Source organism: Schistocerca nitens, chromosome 1 (assembly GCF_023898315.1).
Source record: "Schistocerca nitens isolate TAMUIC-IGC-003100 chromosome 1, iqSchNite1.1, whole genome shotgun sequence".
NCBI lineage: Eukaryota > Metazoa > Arthropoda > Insecta > Orthoptera > Acrididae > Schistocerca > Schistocerca nitens.
Window position 1 is genome coordinate 690,894,127 of NC_064614.1, and position 23,823 is coordinate 690,917,949.

The 23,823-nt window shown below is 43.2% G+C and overlaps 1 protein-coding gene across 10 annotated transcripts in view; it reads left to right on the forward strand.

Annotated features, from left to right (window-relative positions):
* LOC126259353 (RNA binding protein fox-1 homolog 3-like) overlaps positions 1–23,823 on the forward strand; it is a 456,111-nt gene that overhangs the window by 104,519 nt on the left and 327,769 nt on the right. For 8 of the 10 annotated variants that reach the window (XM_049956084.1, XM_049956093.1, XM_049956134.1 and 5 more), the window contains exon 2: positions 9,768–9,809. The exons of the other annotated variants lie outside the window; for them this stretch is intronic. In XM_049956084.1, coding sequence (XP_049812041.1) covers positions 9,768–9,809 — 42 coding nt within the window. The remainder of the gene's footprint in view (positions 1–9,767; positions 9,810–23,823) is intronic. 10 annotated transcript variants of the gene reach the window in all.

Consider the following 23,823-nt stretch of genomic DNA (forward strand, 5'->3'; position numbering starts at 1 on the left):
GTGCGCGATGCCGTCGCGTCATCCGCGATAGCAAGAAGGCAAGCTGGAAATTCTTTATTAGCTCATTTAACGACTTCACTCCCTCCTCGGAAGTTTGGAGTCGAATTCAACGGTTATCTGGCGCACCTAGTTGCTCCCCGGTCTCTGGGCTCAACTGTCGCGCGTGGAACGTTAGTGGACCCCATCGCAATTTCTAACTCCTTGGGTAAACACTTTGCTGAGATTTCGAGCTCTTCAAATTACCCACCAGCGTTTCTCCCGAAGAAACGTGCAGCGGAAGTGCAACCTCTTGCTTTCTTCTCTCAAAATCGCGAAAGCTATAATACTGTTTTCTCCATGCGGGAACTCCAACATGCACTCTCTTCTTCTCGCTCCTCCGCCCCAGGACCGGATGGTATCCACGTCCAAATGTTGCTGCATTTATCAACCCATAGTCTGCGTTACCTCCTTCGCATTTATAATCGAATTTGGACCGACAGTACTTTTCCCAGACGATGGCGGGAAGCTATCGTCGTTCCTGTTCCGAAACCTGGAAAGGACAAACATCTCCCCTCTAGCTATCGCCCTATTTCTCTCACGAGTAGTGTATGTAAGGTTTTGGAGCGTATGGTGAATTGCCGTTTAGCTTGGTGGCTGGAGTCCCGCAGTCTTTTAACACCTGCCCAATGCGGTTTCCGAAAACATCGTTCTGCAGTTGACCATCTTGTTTCTCTCTCCACTTATATCGTGAACAATTTTCCCCGGAAACGCCAAACAGTAGCAATATTTTTTGATCTGGAGAGAGCATACGATACCTGTTGGAGGACAAGCATCCTCCGCACACTGTTCTCTTGGGGCTTTCGAGGTCGGCTGCCCCTTTTTCTTCACGAATTTATGGCAGAGCGCACATTTAGAGTGCGGGTGAACACCAATCTCTCCCGTACTTTCTCCCAAGAAAACGGGGTACCCCAGCGCTCCGTGCAGAGTGTTGTACTGTTTGCTATTGCCATAAATCGGATTATGGAGTGTCTCCTTCCTGATGTCTCGGGCTCCCTCTGTGGACGATTTTGCGATCTACTACAGCTCTCAACGGACCAGCCTTGTTGAACGACGCCTTCAAGGATGTCTCGATCGCCTCCACTCTTGGAGCATCGAAACCGGCTTCCGTTTTTCTCCCAGTAAGACCGTTTGTGCTAATTTTTGGCGACGTAAGGAGTTTCTTCCACCCTCCTTACATCTAGGACCTGTCAACCTTCCGCTTTCGGACGTCGCTAAATTCTTGGGTCTTATGTTTGACAGAAAACTGTGCTGGTCCTCTCACGTTCCCTATCTTTCGGCTCGCTGTCTGCGATCCCTCAACACCCTCCGTGTCCTGAATGGTACCTCCTGGGGAGCGGACCAAGTGGTCCTTCTCCGCCTCTATCGCGCCTTAGTGCGCTCGAAATTGGACTATGGAAGCATAGTTTACTCCTCTGCTCGGCCGTCTATTCTTCGTCGTCTCGACTCAATCCACCACCGTGGATTACGTTTAGTGTCTGGAGCTTTTTACACCAGCCCTGTGGAAAGCCTTTATGCTGAGACTGCTGAACCTCCGCTGTCCAATCGGCGAGCTGTCCTTCTGAGTCGTTATGCTAGCCATCTGTCTTCCATGCCTGCTAATCCAGCCCATGACACTTTTTTCGACGCCTCCTTTGATGTAGGGTATGCAGGCCGCCCCTCCTCCCTACCACCACCGGGAGTCCACTTCCGTCAACTGCTCCATTCTCTTTCCTTTCGCTTTCCTAAAACCTTCTTGAGAACTTGGGGTACAGCACCGCCTTGGGTCCGTCCCCGGATCTGCCTGCTCCGTGACCTTTGTCAATTTCCCAAGGATGGTACCCCTTCACTTGTTTATCGTCGGGCATTTGCTGCTCTATGTGCACAAATGAAGGAAGCCGCATTTATTTACACAGATGGCTCGAAAACATCGTTAGGTGTAGGGACTGCCTATATTGTTGGCGACACCCCAAATCAATTTCGGCTTCCCGACCAGCGTTCAGTTTATACTGCGGAGCTTTACGCTGTTCTCCAGGCTGTCCACTACATCCGCCGCCATCAGCGGATACAGTATGTTATCTGTTCAGACTCTCTCAGCTCTCTCCTCAGTCTCCAAGCTCTTTACCCTGTCCACCCTCTGGTCCACCGGATTCAGGACTGTCCGCTCTTGCTCCACCTGGGGGGCGTCTCGGTGGCGTTCCTCGGGCTCCCTGGACACGTTGGTATCTGTGGAAATGAGGCGGCCGATATAGCGGCCAAGGCTGCAGTCTCTCTTCTTCGGCCAGCTATTCAATCGATTCCCTTCACCGATCTACGGAGCGTTTTATGTCGTCGAGTTGTTCTTTTATGGCACGCACATTGGTCGACACTTCCCCATAATAAATTGCGGGACGTGAAAGCTCTTCCTTGTGCTTGGACCTCTTCCTCCCGAACGCGTCGTGGGGCGGAGGTAATTTTAACTAGACTTCGGATAGGGCACTGTCTTTTTAGCCATCGACATCTTCTAAGCGGCGATCCTCCCGCACTCTGTCCCCACTGCTCTCAGCTGTGGACGGTAAGACACCTTTTAATTGAGTGCCCCTATTTTACTCCGTTACGCGCCCGTCTACAGCTGTCACCTTATATATCGTCCATTTTAGCAGATGACACGCGCTCGGCCGATCGCGTTCTCGAGTTTATTAGTGCCAGTGAAATGACGTCAGTCATTTGAAGCTTTTTTTGGGGACAACCAACCCCTTTCTGTAGTGGATTTTTAAGCCTTCCTTCTGCTTTTAGTTTAACCAATTTTTTGAGTTTCGTTCCCATTTGTGCTGGTTTCCATTTTCGGTTTTTACTGTTTCCTAAGTCACGGACCGGGCGCTAATGACCATAGCAGTTTTTGCGCCCTAAAACCAAAACAAAAAAATAAAAAAATAAAAAAACATTGTCAAGTTATGAACTTTTTTCTTCAAATGGTTCAAATGGCTCTGAGCACTATGGGACTTAGCATCTGAGGTCATCAGTCCCCTAGAACTTAGAACTACTTAAACCTAACCAATCTAAGGACATCACACACATCCATGCCCGAAGCAGGATTCGAACCTGCGACCGTAGCGGTCGCGCGGTTCCAGACTGACGCGCTTAGAACCGCTCGGCCACACCGGCCGGCCTTTTCTTCGCAGTTTTCATGTTGTGTGCGCTAATTGCTGTGAAGCACTACTATTCTTCTGTCACTAATTGTACATATTTTACCGAAAACTGGTGTGTGTTCACTTTGTCTTTTGTTATCTGGTTTGTTTACATACATGTTTTCAACCAAACTAAGTACACAGACACACACACACACACAGACACACAGACACACAGACACACAGACACACAGACACACAGACACACAGACACACAGACACAGACACAGACACAGACACAGACACACACACACACACACACACACACACACACACACACACACACACACACAGTCATTACCCAGCCAAAAACTCTAATAGCTGTAGGCAATCACTTATACATGTGAAAAACGAAACGTTAGCAGTTCTGTTGTCTACAAGTAACGCATATGAAAATAAAACGGTATGTTTCTAGATTACACTTACGTTACCTTAAACTAAAAGGCGTAATGCGTCTGGTGCAAATAAAATACATGCAGCACGAAAAAGTCGTTTTTTATTGACAAAACGAATAACACAGAATTCAATGCTGGTTAGAAATACGGAAATGTTTCGAGGCGCACGAAGATGGAGGAGCAGTAGCAGCGGTGCTCCAAGAGAAGAGACTCACATCAAAATTCGCCTTAGAAAGCTTGTGTTCCCTCCTCTCGGCTATGCTTTACTTGGTTAGCCAATGATCTCCGGTCTCCCATTCTCCTCTGAAAAAAAGTTGTTCCTCACTATTCCTGTCTCTCTCCTAAACTAATGCGGGAGCTTTCCATCCTCACTGTCTTGCTCCTCTGTCTCCCTGGAAAAGTTTAGAAGGTCTTATGTCTGTAGGTCGTAATCCTTAAACAATGTTTTCTGTAAGAGCTACGCATTCAGTGGCGTCTCATAATTTTCAACGAAATAGGTTGGGGCTCTCTTTCCACCTGCACGATACCAATCTCCACCATCCATCCCTCAAGTCAGCTTTCCACGTTCAGCTGATCATGGCACCTTTCGCTAAAAATTCTTCCTCACTTCACTCACTCGCGCGAGCGGTCGCTACCCCGTATGTCCAAACTTCGTCCATCTGCAAGGCAGTGCTGTGGGGAGTCATAAGAGAGCTGGTGAGCACGGCCGTGGCAATGGTCGCCTCCTCCTCGTTAACCTTCCAAGAAGAGCTCAACAGGGTTCCTGACTGCTTCGGCGTTAGGATCAATTCGTGATTTTACAATCTCAGAGCTCACTTTGAGGATTTGTTTTGTGAAGTCGTGAACAGTTTGCCTTCAAAATCCACAACGGCTGTGACGTATTGCCTTCGGTATTTCTTTTCTATATTAACCAATTTCACGACAATAAGTACGTACTTCCGCCATTCTGTTCCCTACCCGACCCTCGTATTACAGTCGTCAGATTTGTATTCAAACAGGTTGTCATTATTACATATTCTCAGTGTATTGAATATCGGTCTGCCTTAGTTGTCTGATTTTTAGTAAGGAAATAAACGCAAGTAATTAGAATGCGTGTATCACATTACATTTTACCGCCCCCTCCTAACCAAGGTGTATTATTACTTTTGCACTAATTCTGCTTTTGTGTAAATCGCACTAGGAGCTATTGAACTTTTGTGATACGAGGTTGGGATCCAGGGAGCTAGTACTCATAATTGCACAACTCGAAGATAGCTGGATCGGTCGTCGAAATTATGTACGTAAATGGAAACAACTAGGGTGAACACCTAGAAGTACACGATTTATTTATATTTCAAAAGTGAGTGCAGATAACATTACGCTGGTAACGATTTCAAGCACCCGTTAATACACTGCACATCTGAATAGTGAACTAGTTCATGCTTGCAGTCCATTGTGCAAATTGTAAGCGGTGAATGGCGAATCAGCTGGTCTCCTCCAGTTGTTTACCAGTGACGCCGTTCCCGCAGAAGTGGTTTTTTTCCGGGCGTGCAGGCGGCGTCAGGGCGCTCGATTAGGAGGGCAGCGGTGCGCGCCGCCGGCTCCGCCACGCCGCTTTGTTTCTCCTGTTATGCGTTTCCGCTGGCTTTGCGTGTCAGCAGCTGCCCCACCCACGCGAAAGTGTTCACGGTTGACAGCTTTCTGTGATGGTCACCGTCTCCTCTGGTCTTCACTACAACAGCGACAAATCTGGTCGCGGACTGCCCGCTAACCTGTCATTTTGTCACCAGGCGACTGCAGACTCCGACTTGAAATGTCAAGGAAGAACTAAACCAGGCGCCCCATGTGGGGAAAAATCCGCCAGCTCTGCGATGTAGTACGCAGTAATTCACAGTTAGTATTTAAGTTCTCTTCGTACTTCACACTTAAGAGTTGCTTGTGTATAGCGTAAGACTTTTATCACAACAGAAAAGAAGGAAAAAATAGTAAGAAAAAGAATGTTTTACTATTTGTGTTGTCAGTGATATACAATGAAGAAAGAATCAGATTCATCGAAACTTTACTGTAAACGTAACAAATGAATATGTAATTCGTAAAAGTAATATTAGTGTAACTAACTAAATAGTTTGGTAGTTAGAGCCAAATAAATTAAAAAAAAATACTGTCGACAGACCATGTTGGCAGTTCAGTGAGAGTGGCAGTGTGTTGTCTGGTTTGAGGCAACCCTCCACGATAGTTCATCATGTGCAGCTGTCTTCGCATTGCTACCGAAACCTACACCCATTTGCACCTGAGTACTGCATTGTTGTAAGCCTTGGTGTTCGTCGAGTATTTTTTTACCTCCCCGCCCTTCTCCAACTTCTTCCATTACTAAATTGACGATTACCTGATGCTCAAGAAGTGCCCTGTCCACCGATAACTTCTTTTAGTCACATAATGCCGTACATTTATTTTGTCCCCAGTTCGATTCAATTTACCTTCTGACTGTCCACACTAACCTTAAACGTCCTTCTGTAGTACCCTGTTTCGAGAGCGTCTTTTCTATCTATCTCAAACGTTTATCGTCCACCTTTCACTTCTGTGCAAGGATACACTCCGAACACACTTCCAGAGAAGACAACCCAGCATTTAAATTTGTGTGTAAAGTTAGCAAACAGCCGGGCTGCATTTTATTCTGACCATAGTCAGATATTTTACTGCCCAAATAGCAGAACTCACGTACTACTTATAGTGTCTCATTTTCTAATGACATTCCCTCAGTATCGCCTGATTTGGTTTGAGTACCTTCCACTACCCTTATGTTAGCGTCGTACGTCTTATAACCTCTTTTTCAATACTCTATGCATTCCTTTCGACTGCTTATCTAAGTTCTTCCCTATCTCGAGCGGAGTTAAGTCGTTTGCAAATCTCAGACTTTTTCTTTTCCCTGAGCTTCAATTCCCCCTCTAAATTTCCCTTTGGTTTTCTTTCTTGCTTGTACAGTGTACAGATCGAATATTATCAGCTACTACTTCCTTTTTATATCCTTCGATTCATAATTGTGCACTGATTTCTGTACAGGTTATAAATAATCATTCGTTCCCGGTATTTTATCCCATCTATTTCCAGAAATTAAAGAACTGTATTCCAGTCAACATTGTAAAAAGCTTCCTCTAAAACTACTAGTACAATAAACTCATGCTTCGCTTTTTTCCAACCTACCTTCTAAGATGTGTTCTTTGGCCTAGTATTCTTTGCATGTTTCTACATTTCTGCGTTACGCAAATTGATCTTTCCATAAGCCAGCCTTTTACAGGCATTCCGGTCTTCTGTAAGCAATTAGTATTAGCTTGTAACAACAATGATTTATTAAATATAGTTCTGTAAGATTCACTTCTGTCAGCGCCTCCCTCCTTTAGAATTATGAAAGTCTTCTTGAAATGTCTCGTACATCTAGCAGGCCGGGTGGAACGGTTTTATCATGATTGATACTATCAAAGATCTAAAAAATTCCGAGGGAGTGTTGGCCACTCCAGGTGCGTTGTTTCAGTTTAGAGCGTTCATATTTTTCACAAATCATCATCTACGCCTTGTGGCCCTCTTAAGTTGCCGAGCTGCTCATTAGTTTATAGTAAGTCGAAACCAAGAATCAAATCACTTGTCCGATAAGAGGTAGTGTGTTTCTCTAAGGCAACATATCAAATATGCAATTAATATTAAATGAAGTGATATTAAAACCCAGTCTACTATAGTTCTAAAAACGGTTCATAAGTAAATAAAGTTGAAAGACGTACGCTATTAAACTTACTTTAAAAATCTGCTGTCATCATACACGAGAACAGATCATTGCCCGTTGTATGCTCTTTCCAAATCATTACACGTAAAATAAAATCAGTCAGTGAATAATCACTGGTTTTAGTATAAAGAAAACGTTGATTGTTGTGAAAGTGGGCTTTTGTGTTGGAATATATCCGACTATACTCGTAATTTTAGCGAAAATCATTCTTAAACGGTAGGATGGAAAAAATTTGAAATGTCAATCTGAGGTCTACTTCCAGCGTAGGACATATCTTATTCCTGACTCAAATATCGATTATCTCTACTGGTTTGTTTAGATGCGCTATCCACTAACAGTGCTACATATTTTGAGCACTCGCCAACAGCTTAATTTATTGGATATGGAAATTTCTTTATAATTCCTGTGACAACTTGCTATTTTGTTCGGAAACAGTGCAGAATGTTTCTATTTCATTGATTTTCTCGGAAACTGTCCTGTCGAAATTTCATTTTTTTTCTTCGGCATTGTGTAAAGTCAAAAATTTCTAGTTTGGACTGAAGTTGCCACCCATACTTACTGCGAAGAATAAAGTACGTGAAAATACACCGATAATATGACTTTTCTAGGAATCATTTTACGTATAACGCATCGTATTTTACGTGTAACGCATCGGCTGAGTGACTGAACCATAAACTGAGTCCCCTTTTTTTGATTGCAGCCTAACTTCAGTCGTGAATGTTGTCAATGTCAAAAGTTTCAATGGAGAAAAAGTGAGAAGTCGTTAATTTTCTATTCCTTGCAACTATTAAGTGACGCATCTGAGTCCCTTAATCTGTATGAAGTAAGTAATCATATCACTTTGGATTATTTATTTCATGAAAAGTTAGTCGCCTGTCTGTGAAGTACTGCTCGTTACATGCTGACGCTAGTCACCATTTCCTGCCCTTACGAGATAGACGACTGCAGCCAATCCCAGCGAACTAACAGTTGTGAAACGGTTGAAGCGCGGTAGAGCTTGGAGTTTGTGTTTCAATTTTTGTGTGAGGTGGACTGAGTGCAGTAAAGTTAGATTATTCGATTTTATAGCTTTATGTAATAGTGAATCATTAATAACGGCAAAATCAGTAAACTGGTTTCTCCCTGTACACTAACAAAACGAAAGAAATCTGCATTTTATACAGATTGAAATTATTTATATATCGTAACTTAAATAACCCTGCAAAGAAGCTGTTTAGCAGTGGCAATTATTTGTTAGATATTTCTAAAAGCAGTAATTAATTAAGCGAAAGAAATAATACCTTATTGGTACATTGTGCTTTTTCCCGTCTTTAACAAATAGTATACTTTATTTGGAAGAAATGTGACTATCGTAGCTAAGGCTGCCGCACGTCCGTGTTTCTCCAGATTTTTCCTAATTTTGAGGGCGCGGTGGGGGTGAACTCTGACTTGTTTTGTCTGATGAAATTGGATTGATTAGAAATAAATAAATTCGATGAATCCTACTTAACATCACTAAATAAGGAAGCACACATCGACTGTCTCCTTTTGTTCCATACATTTTTATTGAGAACAATGTGAAGCCGCCGTCAACCGACGATTGCGTCTACCGCGCCGCGCCTCCCGTCAGACAGTGGCGCGCTGGCAAGCCAAGTGTGCAAGCGTATGTTTCACTCCGCCGTGTCTGTGCCACAAACATAGCCCGAAACTTCAGTACACCGACATAAGTTTGTATCATTTATGTTCATTAAGATTGTTACAGTCGTCATGGTTTCATTTGTTTCTGTTGTCTATTCCTTTTCATTGTGCGCGTGCTAATAATCAAGCGTCCGGAAAAATAATCTTACTTGACCCAAATGTCAGGTTTTCGAAACCTTTGCCCAGTGTCGGCACTCTTTTGGCAAGCCTAAAAGTGGCTCTTCTCAAATAAATATCATTGACAGAAGAAGAGCTTGTGTAACCGCTTTTATCTTGATGCAAATGATTTGATCTTTACTTTATTCACTGTACAATTGTTGCTAGTTATATCTGTTTCAGACGAGTTTTTTTTTATAAGTAATTAGATATCTCTTGTATTACGTGCACTAACTTATTTTTGTGTTGCCGTCTTACTTGCGCCGGCCGAAGTGGCCGTGCGGTTCTAGGCGCTGCAGTCTGGAACCGTGAGACCGCTACGGTCGCAGGTTCGAATCCTGCCTCGGGCATGGATGTGTGTGATGTCCTTAGGTTAGTTCGGTTTAACTAGTTCTAAGTTCTAGGGGACTAATGACCTCAGAAGTTGAGTCCCATAGTGCTCAGAACCATTTGAACCATTTTTTTTTTTTTTTACTTGCGGTTCTGCCTTGCGCTATAAACTACAATAAAAATTTCCTCGCTACAGCATCTGTAACTGTTATCACGTTTTTGTTTTTGTATGTCTCGCTGCTTTATGCATTCTTACTTGTCTTCTGTTCACAGGTGAGTATCCGGCCTGTGGTTCCATCCGGTGACGTCGCTACAGTAAGTGAAACGTATATTTGGGACTGCTTTGCAAACTACTAGGCGATATATTCACTTCCCTCTTGCACACGCAGTAATGTCTTTGCCTGCTTAGAAAGCACTAACCAAACTTCTCCGGAGTTAATACACCTCGCCAGATTAGAACCTTTCACAAAACCCTTCTTTCGACGCTAACAGAAACGAGAATGAGATGAAGAGAGACGGGAATTACAAAGCTAAAACGTCCTTGCATTTCCCTACGCGGGAGAATAATTTAATATGCTCCTCAGGACACTAGTGATACTTAGAGCAGAACAGTAAATTCACGAATTCACTTCGAAGTAACTGTTTGGTGCTGATTGTTAAATACCGTATTCTTCCAGTCCAGGTAACTACTACCCTGAGGGGGTTACAGTCTATAACTGGGTTCATCGTAAACGGTTTGAACATCTTTGTTACAAATGCAAACGATGTTAGATCATGTGTGGAATGTGAATGATGTTCCGTCTTCAGATATGCCTGTAATTTAGTGTAAATTGTGGATTGCTGATAAAATGGCTCACTCTAAAAATGCGAGAAAGCATTGTCGAATTTGTTTCGGCCTTGTGGCTCTTTTCGACAGTTCGGCCAGCTGTAGCCGTAAAAATATAATTTAGAAGATATCGAAAGAAAGAAGAACGTTGATTGATGTTTTAAATATTTTACTAGTAATATCCTTATATTTCGGTAAAATTAAGAGTACATAAGCGGTTTTTTTTTCGCCCAGGCAACGCTTAAGATTAAATCTAAGTTCTAAGAAAATCAAAATACGAATAATATAACGGTTGCAGCTAACAGACACGTTTATGCTTCATAGACAATTACCGCTTGGGTTACTTGCCAAATGTTGATAATGCACTTCCTTTAGTAGGAAACCCCAAATGGAACAACCACATTTATGCCCAATAAGTGTGGGAATAGGTCAGTGAAAGACGGTGGAAGCATTCTGGTGTTGTATTGCGTTATCGCGTCATAATTTTAACTTGAAAAACGAGTGTTCCGCTTTTGTGACAGCACAATTCGTCATTTCACAAACTTGAAATGAAGCACGCACATGGTGCTCGTTGTCAACCACACATTCTTGTCAATATTGTGATGCAGCGCCTTTTTTCCCCTTAAAATTAATCAAATGGTTCAAATGGCTCTGAGCACTATGGGACTTAACATCTGTGGTCATCAGTCCCCTAGAACTTAGAACTACTTAAACCTAACTAACCTAAGGACATCACACACATCCATGCCCAAGGCAGGATTCGAACCTGCGACCGTAGCAGTCGCGCGGTTCCGGACTGCGCGCCTAGAATAAAATTAATCACGTAAGGCAGTTTCTTGTTGTTGTTGTTGTTGTTATCAGACCTTTAGGTCTTCGTTTTTTAAATAGGATTGATTTTGTATGTGGGTATAGTGGTAAACTATTTCTTCCTCTAGTAAATCTCAGCGTTGTTTGTAAACTGCGTGCGTTGTGTAGTGGTTAGTATTGCTGGCTACTGACAGGGAGATTCTGTTTCCTAGCGTGGAAAGTTGCTTAATGTCGTGAAGTAATTTTGTAACAGCAGTTGTTTCTTCTAGGTGGTGCTACTGAAAATTCTGTTGGAAGTAGTCAATTACTGAGTAGTTGCTGGCGATGGTAAGCTTTGTTTGTCATAGTAAATACGTAATCCTGCTGGATGAGGCCAAGTATCATGTGATGTTGGCGCCTGAGCTAACTCGTTTTCTCAAACTGAGATGGTTGCCGTGTAGTATATCCCTGAGAGTAATTAGTGGCCCCAGTGCAGTCTTTCAGATGCTGTAGTTCATTTGAATGCCAGCAGAAATTGAATAGACTAGGGCAATAACACCACTCTGATTGATTTCTATGGCTATTCTCAGCAGCGTGTCATTATAAACAATCGATTTTCACAATGAGGCTAGAAGAGTGTTTCTTAAATTTCATAAACCTTGTAGTAGGAATAGTGCATACCGCCTCTCATGTAACATGTGTAGGAAAACAGCTACTGATACTGAATTCTCTTTAGACTCGAATCACCTAAATTCTTAAACCGATGGGAACCCTTAGGTGTCCTGAAGGTGATAAAGCTTTTTTGACCTTGTTCTGACTATATACCACGCGTTTGATGATCAGTACTGTTCTGCTTTCAGCCCAGGTTGAATACGGCATCTCTCTTAATTTCAGAAGAAACACATGCACTTATTAATTCCTTTCTTCAACTGTTCTATCAGTGTTTTCATTTCTACATAATACAAGGGAAAAATTTAAAGCAACAGCACTGTAATAAGACCTGTGAATAAGATGAGCTTTGTAGTTCTTACTATGGTATCTTAAGTCGCTGCCATTGGGACCCACACTTTACGGTTATGTATTGTTTTTTTTAAAAAAAGAAACAAGTAAAATTTTCTAGTATTTATTGGGTGATCTATAGTCAGTGTGATACCTTTCCATACTGCCGTGACGAATGTACATTCTGTTGGCAAAAAGTCAGGCGTGCCCGTACCCTCATTTAGACGTTATGAGTTCAGTGAAAGAGATTTACTAGTCAGTTTTCCCCAAATAATGTGGGTGAGTTAATATATTGGGTACTACGTACAGCTGCTCACCCTCTTTACATACAAACACAAAACTTCTTACATATATTCGGTGTAGTGTGTTCGAATACCTGTTAGTTGCTTCGCGTTGAGTCAGTAGCACCACATCATGGATCGACACAATTTCAATTCGATACTGACTTTTCTCCCCGGCAATTCTTTCTAAATGTTTTTATTGGTACGAGTCCTGGTTCGGTGTAGTGTGAATTCGTCGCACACCACCAACATAGCTAATGTGGCGCTAAGTGTATAATATTCCCGTACAACAGTTCTCAGAAAACTGCATCCATGATTCAGTGGTTAGTATCGGTGGTTGCCGGCTTGAGCACCCAGGTTGTTTTCTCAAAGTTTGTCACGGGAAAGTCTGTGAAGGGGAAAACTCACCCTGGTCAGGCTAAATTTTAATACCGGCAAGTGAATATGCACAGAAATTTGCAAGTTGCTGAAGTGACATCAGATAGAAATACTAAAATCATGCGGTGACTCATTAGGCATTAATTAGTTCCTAAGATGTGGAAACAAAAGGTGACATTCTTTAAAGAAAAAGCACTAAATCGTCCGGTTCTCTTCAGCGTTCATACATTACTGCCGTGTTGGTAGGGAACGACGTAGCACAGAAATTAATGTGCGTCACAAGGGAAGCATAAACGCAGTCGATCAGATTTCGTTCCTCTCACGCGCGATTGGAGTATACACTTGATGTAAAAAACGTTGCTCTATTACGATGATCTTCTCATGCAGGGCAAGGCAGCAGGCTAGAAGTTTGCTCGTATTGCGTTGCGACTTTCTCGTGTGTGTGTGTGTGTGTGTGTGTGTGTGTGTGTGTGTGTGTGTGTGTGTGTGATTTTCTCTTCTATTTACAGTGACTGTTACTGAACGATTGTCGTGAGCGGTTGTGACCTTTTGAGTAACAAACTGTATCACTTCCAAAATCACAATGAAACGGTCTACCAAAGGAAGGGAGACAACGTCGGCCTATCACAAATAGAGAAACAGCTACTTCCTATTATCAAAAGCAGTACAAATACAGTCTTAACTATTGTTTTATGTGTAGGTAGCTCAAACATGGTGTTCACCAGCGCCGTATTTGAATTTTAGCCCGATACGACTCGACGGATATGCGCATGATTCATCCACCAGTAAATGCTCATTACATCTCAATCCCTTACTGTACATCGAATATACTTTGGCTCAAATGTGCCATTACAATTATCATTGTTAGATGCATAAGTTCTTAGCATTTTTGTTTTGAATTTGGGTATTCCTGTTTCTCTGGTTTTATTTACAAATTGTCATTTTTTATTTGTAGTACACCGTTGCTGTTTGAATTTACGTATTGTCTTTTGTATTCCTGAGATAGTGAGTGGAACTGTGGACGCTAGAAAATGGAGTACCAAGTGGAAAATTCGAAACATTTCCGACATTCTTCTGTTTGAGTTCAGTAGCGGGGTGATAGCAGCGGGGGCAGCCATGAATATTTGCGCCGTACATGGGGATAATGCCATTGGACAGAGCATGGCAAGATTATGGTTCTCGTTTTGAGGAGGATCGTTATGATATTAGTGACTCGCCACGATCTGGAAGACTTTCGGGGTTTGATGAAGATCGTTTAAACGCAATAACCCACAATGATCGACATCAGTGTACTGAAGAGCAGGCAGATATGGTGAACTGTGATGATTCTATCGTGCAACGTTTGCATTCAATGGAAAAGGTTCAAAAATGGGATGTATGGCTACCACATGCTGTAAGTCAAAATCACAAAAATGAGCGGCAGTGATATGGACACCTCTACTTGCTCGTCATCAATTGGTCCTTGAACAGCACCGACCATTTCTATCCTGTATCGTGACTGGTGACGAGAAACGGTGTCTTCATGCTAACAAAGGAACGATTGAGCCCAGACAAAGCAGCAACTTCCCGTAGAAAGACCTGCGCGCATCCACAAAAGATGCTGTTTTGCACAAGGCGGAACGGCGACGGTCCGGTGTAAAACGATTTGCTTTCCCTAAGTGTAACCATCGCTGCTGACATTTATTGTCAACAACTGAGACGTCTTGCGGCCGCAATCCAAGAACAGTGACGAGGAAGATTGCATGCAGTGATGCTACTTCAGTATAAGGCCCGGTCACATTCTGATTGACAAAAGCACTATACAGAAAGTTCGTTTGGGAAGTCACTTTGCACCCGCCTTATACATCATATCTTGCGCCGTGAGATTTTCACCTTTTCCTCTATCTATCGAATAACCATCAAGGACCTTATTTTGCGGATGAAAGTTCACTTCGAAGATGACTCGACGAGTTATTCGTCGGAAAACACGTGATTTCTGCAGTCGTAGACTCTAAAAGTAACCCCAGTGTTGGCAGACTTGTAAATAGTGAAGGATAATATAGTATCGATGACTAAAAGTATCTGTTAAGAGTATCTGTTGTCTTTATTAACTTACGGATAAACACAAAGAACTTAAGAACCAAGTTGATACTACTGTTGATTTACGGAGAAATGTGATGTGTTGCAGTGGTAAAAGTATTTCTTGGTGGGAGATCAGGGAAAAAAAATAAAAAAACCGACGAAAACTCAAATGCAGTATATGAAGACCTCTGGAGTGCCACCTAAGCCGGTTGCATTAACGTCGCTGTTCGGCGGCTAGCGTTTTCATACAGTTACATTCAACCGGATAGTAAAACTCTGGATCTTGATTTTTCGAGAACCCTTGAGAAGAGTCATTTGTTGCCTCTCAGTATGGAGTAAAAGCGTGCGGAAGATGAGCAATATCGGCGACCCGTTGGATGTATTCCTCCCTTGTCTGTGAGTTAACTTCGTTGCCGGGAGCGCCTGGCGCTGGAAGACAGCAAGAGGGATCTGGTAAGGCAAGGCAGAGCGCCGTGGGCCGCGCCGCTCCGCGCGGTGTCGGCGGCGCCTAATTTTAGCCGCTTACAGGAATAGCGGGCGGCCCGCTCTGCTCTCCTCTGCTGTGCAGCGCCGTCCCCCCGCTGCGCTTCCCGCGGCGCCTCCCTCTGGCAACGCGTCTTCCGTCACGTCTCTCATTTATTCACTCCAGGTGCCGTGGCGTGCACTGCCGCACCGCGCCCAGGGGAAGGCTTTCGCCGTATTGGGCGTGTCTGTCCAGCGAAGTGGCATGAATTGATGAATCGCGTGCGCCCACTGAGAAACAGCCGTTATCGTATTAACATAATTTTAAAACGAGAACAGCACATACGTACAAGTGGAGTAATGTGTGGTACTGTGTGCATACAGTATTATTGAGGCTTTAACTGCTGTTCCTGAATTACTTTAGGCAATTACTGGGATGTCCACTCTACAAGGCCACGACCGGTTACCTTCGACATACGACATAATTAGCACTCGGGTTGCAGAGTTCTGTTTCTCAGATATAAAGCGTAATTTTTCTTTATTAATCATATGCCAAGTGGATGAAGCAGGGTCAGTAAAACGTGCCTCATATGAACAAGTGTGATGAAACTACAAGCGATGAAGGATTTTTCGCCTCATTGGTATTGTTCATATTCTGCTGTCTTAGCGATGCTGCTCGAAAAGTTTTATTCTGGAACAGGTTAATGTTAACAACCACATTGTTCTGGCGCAGCGCTTCCCAACCTTTTCAGCTGGCCGACCCCTTCTACAGTCGAAAATCCATGGCGGACCCTTAGTCAGTCAAGAGCACAGTAACTTTAAATTTCAGAGCGGAACCTATGGGAACTGAAAGCTTCTTAATGCAAGTGCCATGTTCCCGATGACCTGAAGTAAAAGTACACATGTGAGGAATTTGATTTTCACATTTTTATTCAATAATTTTACTAATTAATTTACCCGATTTGGTGAAAGGTGGCCGCGGACCCCCTAGAAAGAGCCGGCGCACCCGTAAGGGGTCTGCGGACCACACGTTGGGAAGCCCTGTTCTAGCATATTATTTCTTTCTGTTGGTATACAAAGAAATTAACAAGTCTAAAAGTAGTGATAAAACAGAGTACAGTCATAAACATTATGCACGTAAGTATTTAGGCTTACTACGTATTAGTAACACTTACCTGCTAGTATAGCGGAGAGAGCTAACGCACACGCTTAAGGGACACGGAACCTGCCACGTGGATTTACGGTAAGTGCTGGTGCACTGGCTAAACTGGCTGTGAATTTTAGACGGTTTCCCCACATCTAACTAGGTAAATACTGGGCTGTTACCCGCGTCCCGGTCAGGTACACACTGCACATGCTCATAGAAAACGTTCTCACACCTACGAGCTCTACACCAGCCGCAGATAATCAGTGCACATAAATTTTTCCCGAGTGTGACTGGTGTCCTCGGGAAGGGCAGCCATCCCATCAGATGCCACTAACACTGTCAATCCGATGTACAAGGTGATACACTCTAAACTGTACACACTTCATGGTTGTTAACATACGGATCAAAATACGATTGAAATATTAAATAAAGTTTCATCTGAAACTGCTTTCTTTCAAATTCAAATGGCTCTGGGCACTATGGTACTTAACATCTGAGGTCATCAGTTCCCTCGAACATACAACTAGTTAAACCTAACTAACCTAAGGACATCAAACACATCCATTTCCGAGGCAGGATTCGAACCTGCGACCGTAGCGGTCGCGCGGTTCCAGAATGAAGCGCCTAGAACCTCTCGACCACACCGGCCGGCACTGCTTTCTTTCAGAGTTACGATCCATATAGCATTAGTGGTAGACATTACATCATGAACCAATACAGGCTTTTCCGCGTCGTGTTCGCCGGACATTTCAACTGTTACAGCTTTGTTGACGGTGGCTCTGCACTTTTCAGACGGGAGGCAAGATAATATCTCAAAATTCAATAAGCGGACAGGTAGTACAGGACTAGGGTGCTTGGCCCACCAAATCTCCGGATACAAACCCCTGGACTTCCAAATTTGCGATCGTCTCAAGGAGCTCCGGTATGGTGTTGCGATGCAGAGTGTAGCACAACAACAACAGCGAACTGAAAGTAGCTGTGAAACTGTTAAGAATGAGATGAACGGATAATGCAACATTCCGAGAGCGGTAAGAAGTTGAGTCTTCGCCTACATGAACATAATTTTGAACATATGCAGAGGTAAACAAACGGTACGTAGTTTAATTTCGGGTCCCTTCGTGTGTGTGTGTGTGTGTGTGTGTGTGTGTGTGTGTGTGTGTGAAATCTTATGGGACTTAACTGCTAAGGTCATCAGTCCCTAAGCTTACACACTACTTAACCTAAATTATCCTAAGGACACACACACACACACACACACACACACACACACACACACACACACACACACACACACACACACACGCCCGAGGGAGGACTCGAACCTCCGCCGGGACCAGCCGCACAGTCCGTGACTGCAGCGCCTCAGACCGCTCGGCTATTCCCGCGCTGCTGGGGGTCCCTTCGTGTCTTTGCTTTCTGAGAGGACTTCATTTTGTGTTGATTCCTACTCTACTACTTAACTCTGAAATATAGCAATTTCAGACAAAACTTACGCGTTTCTCTGTGTTTTGATACATACATTAACCCACGAATTGTGTACAGTTGCTTTTGAATCATCCTATATGAGAGTCACGACCTCATACAGAAACTGGAGAAAGCAAAGGAGAAACAAAATATTAACAAGTTTCAGCCCCGTTCACCTTGACTACGGTTGCAACACGTTGTGACATACACAGATAGTGTTTAAGAGACCTTGTGGTTCAGCCGGCTCATCTGCCGCCCGTTATGATGCAAAGTTGGAGTTACTGCGTCCACGACGCGCATCATCCACATGACCGTTAAATGTTTCTCAAAACACAGTTCACGTGCGATGGGATAGTGCATAATTCTTGCTGAAGATACTGGTCAGCTATGGAGGAAGCACACAACCACCAGCGGGAACTCGGCACAGTTGGCTAGCGGTTATGCATCGCGTGTTGTTCTTCGATAAACTCGCGCCCAATTGTAGGGGTGTACTAATGTGGTAGCATTATACCAGTCCAGGCGAGTCTTTCAGGTACGAATCTGGTCACAGCGTTAACACCGATTACAGTTTTAACATGAATGTGTACACTACATAGCACAGTTTCTATAGATTGGCGACATAATTTATATTACGATATGATGATAGTGTGTTGTTCTTGGTTTTACCACCTGACTAAATATTTTATATTTCGCCTAACATGCTGTGAACACTTCCATGAACCTGATGATGACCAGATGATTGAAACTGTGTAAATAAAGTATTTTACCAGCAGCTAAAGGCTGTGTGATCAACATAAAATCCATTTTTCCCTGCCCATATTTACTACAACCAATTGAAAGTAACTTCGTATGTAAATTCAAGAATTCAAGGAAATTCTATGTATCTGACGTATTTAATAGTGAATGTGGCGGAGTTCGGACAAATGCAGATGTCGTAATTGCAGAAGCATTATTCACATAAGTAGTGTCCAACTTTCTCTGAATAGGCGACTCATGTCGTTGTGGTGACGATGCAACCGATGTGGTCTCATTAGTTTACATTGTATTTCGTATCTGAAACATTTTTTTCTCACGACACCTAGTAGGCTTTTGGCAGCTGTTTGTTTGAAAACTACATTGACATAAAAAATTGATGGCAAAGCATCGTTTTCTTGTTCAGTTGCATTCGTACGTATAATCTCTCTTCCCAGCTGGTTTCGAGTATCATTTTATCGGGAGCGTTTTTCCTTCTTCTTTGGCAACGGCTGTTCTATTTCGTCCAGTATTCCATTACATTGTGTACCTGTGATGTCACTGTCTCAGACGTAATTTTGACTGGCCGTTGTATTGTCATCAACTTCCGTCATATCTGTTGTTGTGTTTCTGTTTGTCATATGTGGAATTAAATATGCCATTTCGTTTTGGTGTGAACAAATGAGCATGCTACTTCCAGTAACTAATGCAATTTGTATACTACAATTCCTCTGCTATCTTCCCCTCCGTATTTCTTCCTTTGACGTTTACTTATGCAAACCAGATGACTGCTATCACAACACACTAGGTATCTTGATCTAAGTGAATCAGCTATTCCGTCATTAAACGCTGTTAATGTGAAAACAGAAAGTGAACTGTGGCTGCAGGCGCGCAGACTGCCGCCGAAAGTGTCAGAGGCAGAGGAAAACGGACGGACGCCTGCCCTACGCTTCTGGTGTGTCCTTACAGCCCACTCAACGATAACTAAAAAAGGTCTATTAAGGGAAAAAATCGTAAGCAGTCGGCGGGAGGGAAATTATATATATATATATATATATATATATATATATATATATATACAGCATCGCTAAGAACAGGCTTTCCCAGAAGAGTGTGCAAAGATTTACGTACTCTCTGTCCATAACTATGTGTTATCAGTAATTAGTTATCATCTCAGATTTGCATTCTCGGTAGTGTCAATGCATTTTGTGCAAAATAACCCCCCCTCACCTGTGCACAGCGTCGCCAGTGATTCATAAGGAACTCTGTGGAGGACCCGTATAACTTTGTGAAAGACACTGTAGTCGTTGTTGTGACTTAGTGGGGTCTAGAGTGGGCAATGACCTGCTCGTCCTTAAGTCTGCGGATCTGTGAAGGACGGAAGTGCATGAACACTATCTGGCGACCTACCTCCCTTCGCACTTCTAACTAACACACCTACTCCCCCCCCCCCCTCCCTCCACCCCATCAAGTTACACCCCTGGAACACAGTTTATTCCTTAACGCGACTGTGCTGCACTTAGATGTGGTACACACATTTAATATTTGTTTTCAACCCACTTCATTCAAAGATAAATATTAATTTGATACGGTTAGAACAGTATTTTTAATAATCTGTAATTTTTCAATGCCCTGAACGCGGAAACCATTAGTCCTAGAGTAAATATAAATTATTTACAAACTACGGCGTGCATACACCGTATTCAACATCTAAACGTCGCTACATATATTCGAGTTACGATTGACATGTTCGATATGCCTGCCATCAAAAAGTGGTTCAAATGGCTCTGAGCATTATGGGACTAAACATCTGAGGTCATCAGTCCCCTAGACTTACAACTACTTAAACATAACTAACATAACTAACCTAAGGACATCCACACACATCCATGCCCGAAGCAGGATTCGAACCTGCGGTCGCGTGGTTCTAGACTGAAGCGCCTAGAACCGCTCAGTCACAGCGGCCGGCTGCCTGCCATCATTGCATTGGCGGTGATGTGGTACAGACCAATAGCAGAAATTCTGCATGAGCCGGTGAAGTGTCGGATCATCGATGTTGTCGAGGACCTCCTGAATGGGTATTTTCAGCTCAGCAATGGTTTTAGGTTTATTACTGCACACCTTGGCTTTAATATAGCTGTACGAAAATGAGTCGCATGTGCTCAAATGCGCAGAATATGGTGGCCAATCGAGACCGATGCCAGTGGTCTCGGGGTACCCCAGAGCCAGAAAGCGGTCCCCAAAGTGCTCCTCCTTCGATAGGGTAGAGCTGCGTCTTGCATGAACCACATCTTGTACAAATCAGGGTCACTTTGGATAATGGGGCTGAAATCATCTTCCAAAACCTTCACGTACTGTTCGGTAGTCACCGTGCCATGAAGGAATATCGCACTGATTATTCCGTGACTGGACACTGCACACCACACAGTCGCCCGTTGAGGGTGAAAATACTTCCCCCCCCCCCCCCCAACACACACACACACACACACACACACACACACACACACACGTACACACGTTCCTGGTTTGCTGAACTGATGATCCCTTATGTCTCGCGATGTGTCCTACGAAGCAGTCACTTCCTTCAGTCAAGCTGCGCAATCAGTTTCTGTCGCCACCAGTTGGTTCGGTGTTATTTTATGAGTTACCTGATGTATTCATGTAATCTTCAGTTCTCTTTTGAAGAATCATAGCTCAAAACTTCTGTCTTCTTCTTGTCTGTGTTGTTTATCGTCCACGTCTCACTTTCATCCGAGGCGATACTTCATACAAATACCTTCGAAAAACTACTTCCTAATATTCAAATTTGTATTACATGTTTTTCTGTCTTTAGGTACGCTTTCCTTGCTATTACTAGCATAGATTCTTACGTCTTTCTTACTTGTTATTTTGTTGCTAAAATAAACTCGTCCACTACTTCTACCTAATTTCCTCAAAATTACGTGGTTTTATTCAACATTATGTGATTTCAAGAAACTACGCACTCCGTTCAACTGCTGTGCCAATTCCTTTGCCGTCCTAACAGATTTGCACCAGTAAAGTTAAATTTTATTTCTTGTTCCTGAACCCCTTTCAGACGTTTTCCTTGGTTTCCGTTATTGATTGATATATGTACATATGAATGCCTAACGCATGCAGGAGATACTCGTTGCGTGAAGATTGTTTGTAGGCATCGGTCATGGTCTGTGAAAATGGTAAGAGAAGGAAGTGACCTTAGTCTGTCACATGATACGTTTAGTTGCATTCGAGTCACAGCCTCGAAAGTACTGTTATTGGCTTTTTATGAAACAGAAACCTAATTAAATAGATCATATTGGGGTATTGAAACCCATATTGCAGGAGTAAATATCTCATCGTTCTAGAAAGTTGTTCGAAGCAAATAATTCTACGTTCTCTCTATACTAATAACTCATATGGGATGGATATCTTTTTAGAATAATCAGCCGACCTCGGTGGCCGAGCGGTTCTAGGCGCTTCAGTCCGGAATCGCGCGGCTGCTACGGTCGCAGGTTCGAATCCTGCCTCGGGCATGGATGTGTGTGGTGTCCTTAGGTTAGTTAGGTTTAAGTATTTCTAAGTTCTAGGGGACTGATGACCTCAGATGTTAAATCCCATAGTGCTCAGAGCCATTTGAACATTTTTTTTAGAATAATTAATTTCGATGTTGCGTATATAATGCTATTATTATGAACACGTACTTCATTAAAAGATTCATGGGCAGACTGACTTTTTATTTGGTAGACAGGATATAGAAACGGTGAGATGCAGGACAGCAACCTAGATTTATTATTTTGCTAGTAATGTTTTACTACGTGGGGACTATTTTAATGTTATATTACATTTCATGTGTTACGCTGTTTTTATTTTTAGATATCCTTCACATACTCCTTTTAAGAAGAAACTCTGTACATAGGGGGCACATTACAATTGGCCGCTGTTTGCATCGATTAATCCAGTATATGACACACCTACTTCGAGAGCGAGTTTGACGACAGTGCACGGGGGTAAGGCCTGTAGAGGGTGTCGCCGGAGGAATGATCAATATTCAGATTGTTTGTTTAGTTGATTTGGAGGGAGAGGACCAAACAGCGAGGTCATCGGTCGCATCGGTTTTAGTATAGGGGTGGAGAAGGAAGGCGGCCGTGCCCTTTCCAAGGAACCTTCCTGGCATTTGTCCGAAGCGATTTTGGAAAATTACGAAAAACCTAAGTTAGGATGGCCAGACGCAGGTTTGAACCGTCGTTTTCCAGAATGCGAGTCCATTGTGCTAACCACTGTGCCACCTCGCCCGGTCAGTATTAAGGGATACCTTAATAGCTATTAGCACTTCTTCATCCTTGATGTTGTGAAACCCATCTCTGTACTGACAAGTGTTCATAGCTCCTAAAGTACTCATTTTAAAGCTCATGTTGGTAGACTTATTTTTGTTGCTTTGATCCATGCTATCTTTTCCCAAAATATGGAAAGCAAAGAGCGTGATGTGGAAGAGATTTGTTTCGCAGACATCAGTAATAAGATCCGCTACACTTACAATTTTTTTTTTATTTCCTAAAAGTAAAGCAAATTCCGGTTTCGAGACCTGTGTCCCTATCTTCAGGTGCATAAAAAAACTACTCCATGAAAGTCGAATGACAGAAGCTGTTTCCATTGGTAGTTCGTGTTTTCTCTATATGTATATCAGCTCTGACATCAGTTTTCATCTTCCGCAAGTACCATACACTTCCTTTAATCGCATTTGAAATGTCCCTCTCAGCTGCTTGAACGTTATCCTTCTGCAAAGGAGAGTGCTAGGCCTCGTGTGATTTTCAGCTGTGTCCGTAGCGTGCCGTCGGCGAGTACAACGGGTATCGCGAATCATCATGCATCACATATCTTCGAGCGGCTAAAGGTGGTGTTTGTGTGACAATGCATATTGTCTGTCCTGTGCTGTTCGTGAGCAGTGCACAAGTGTGTGTGATGTTCCATAACTTGTTTTTCATCACCGATTTGGAAGGTGATACGCTGCACCGCTGCCTCTTCCTATAGACATCAACGTTATTGCCAGCACAATCCCGGAGGTGGAGCGTGACCTGTGAACGGAGCTCCCGCAATGTTGCCACAGCCGATTTTGTTGAGGCGCGTAGTCTTCATTCTGCACTTGAATGTGACGTCGATGACCAGGCCAGACCTGAATACATTAGTCACGTGTCACGT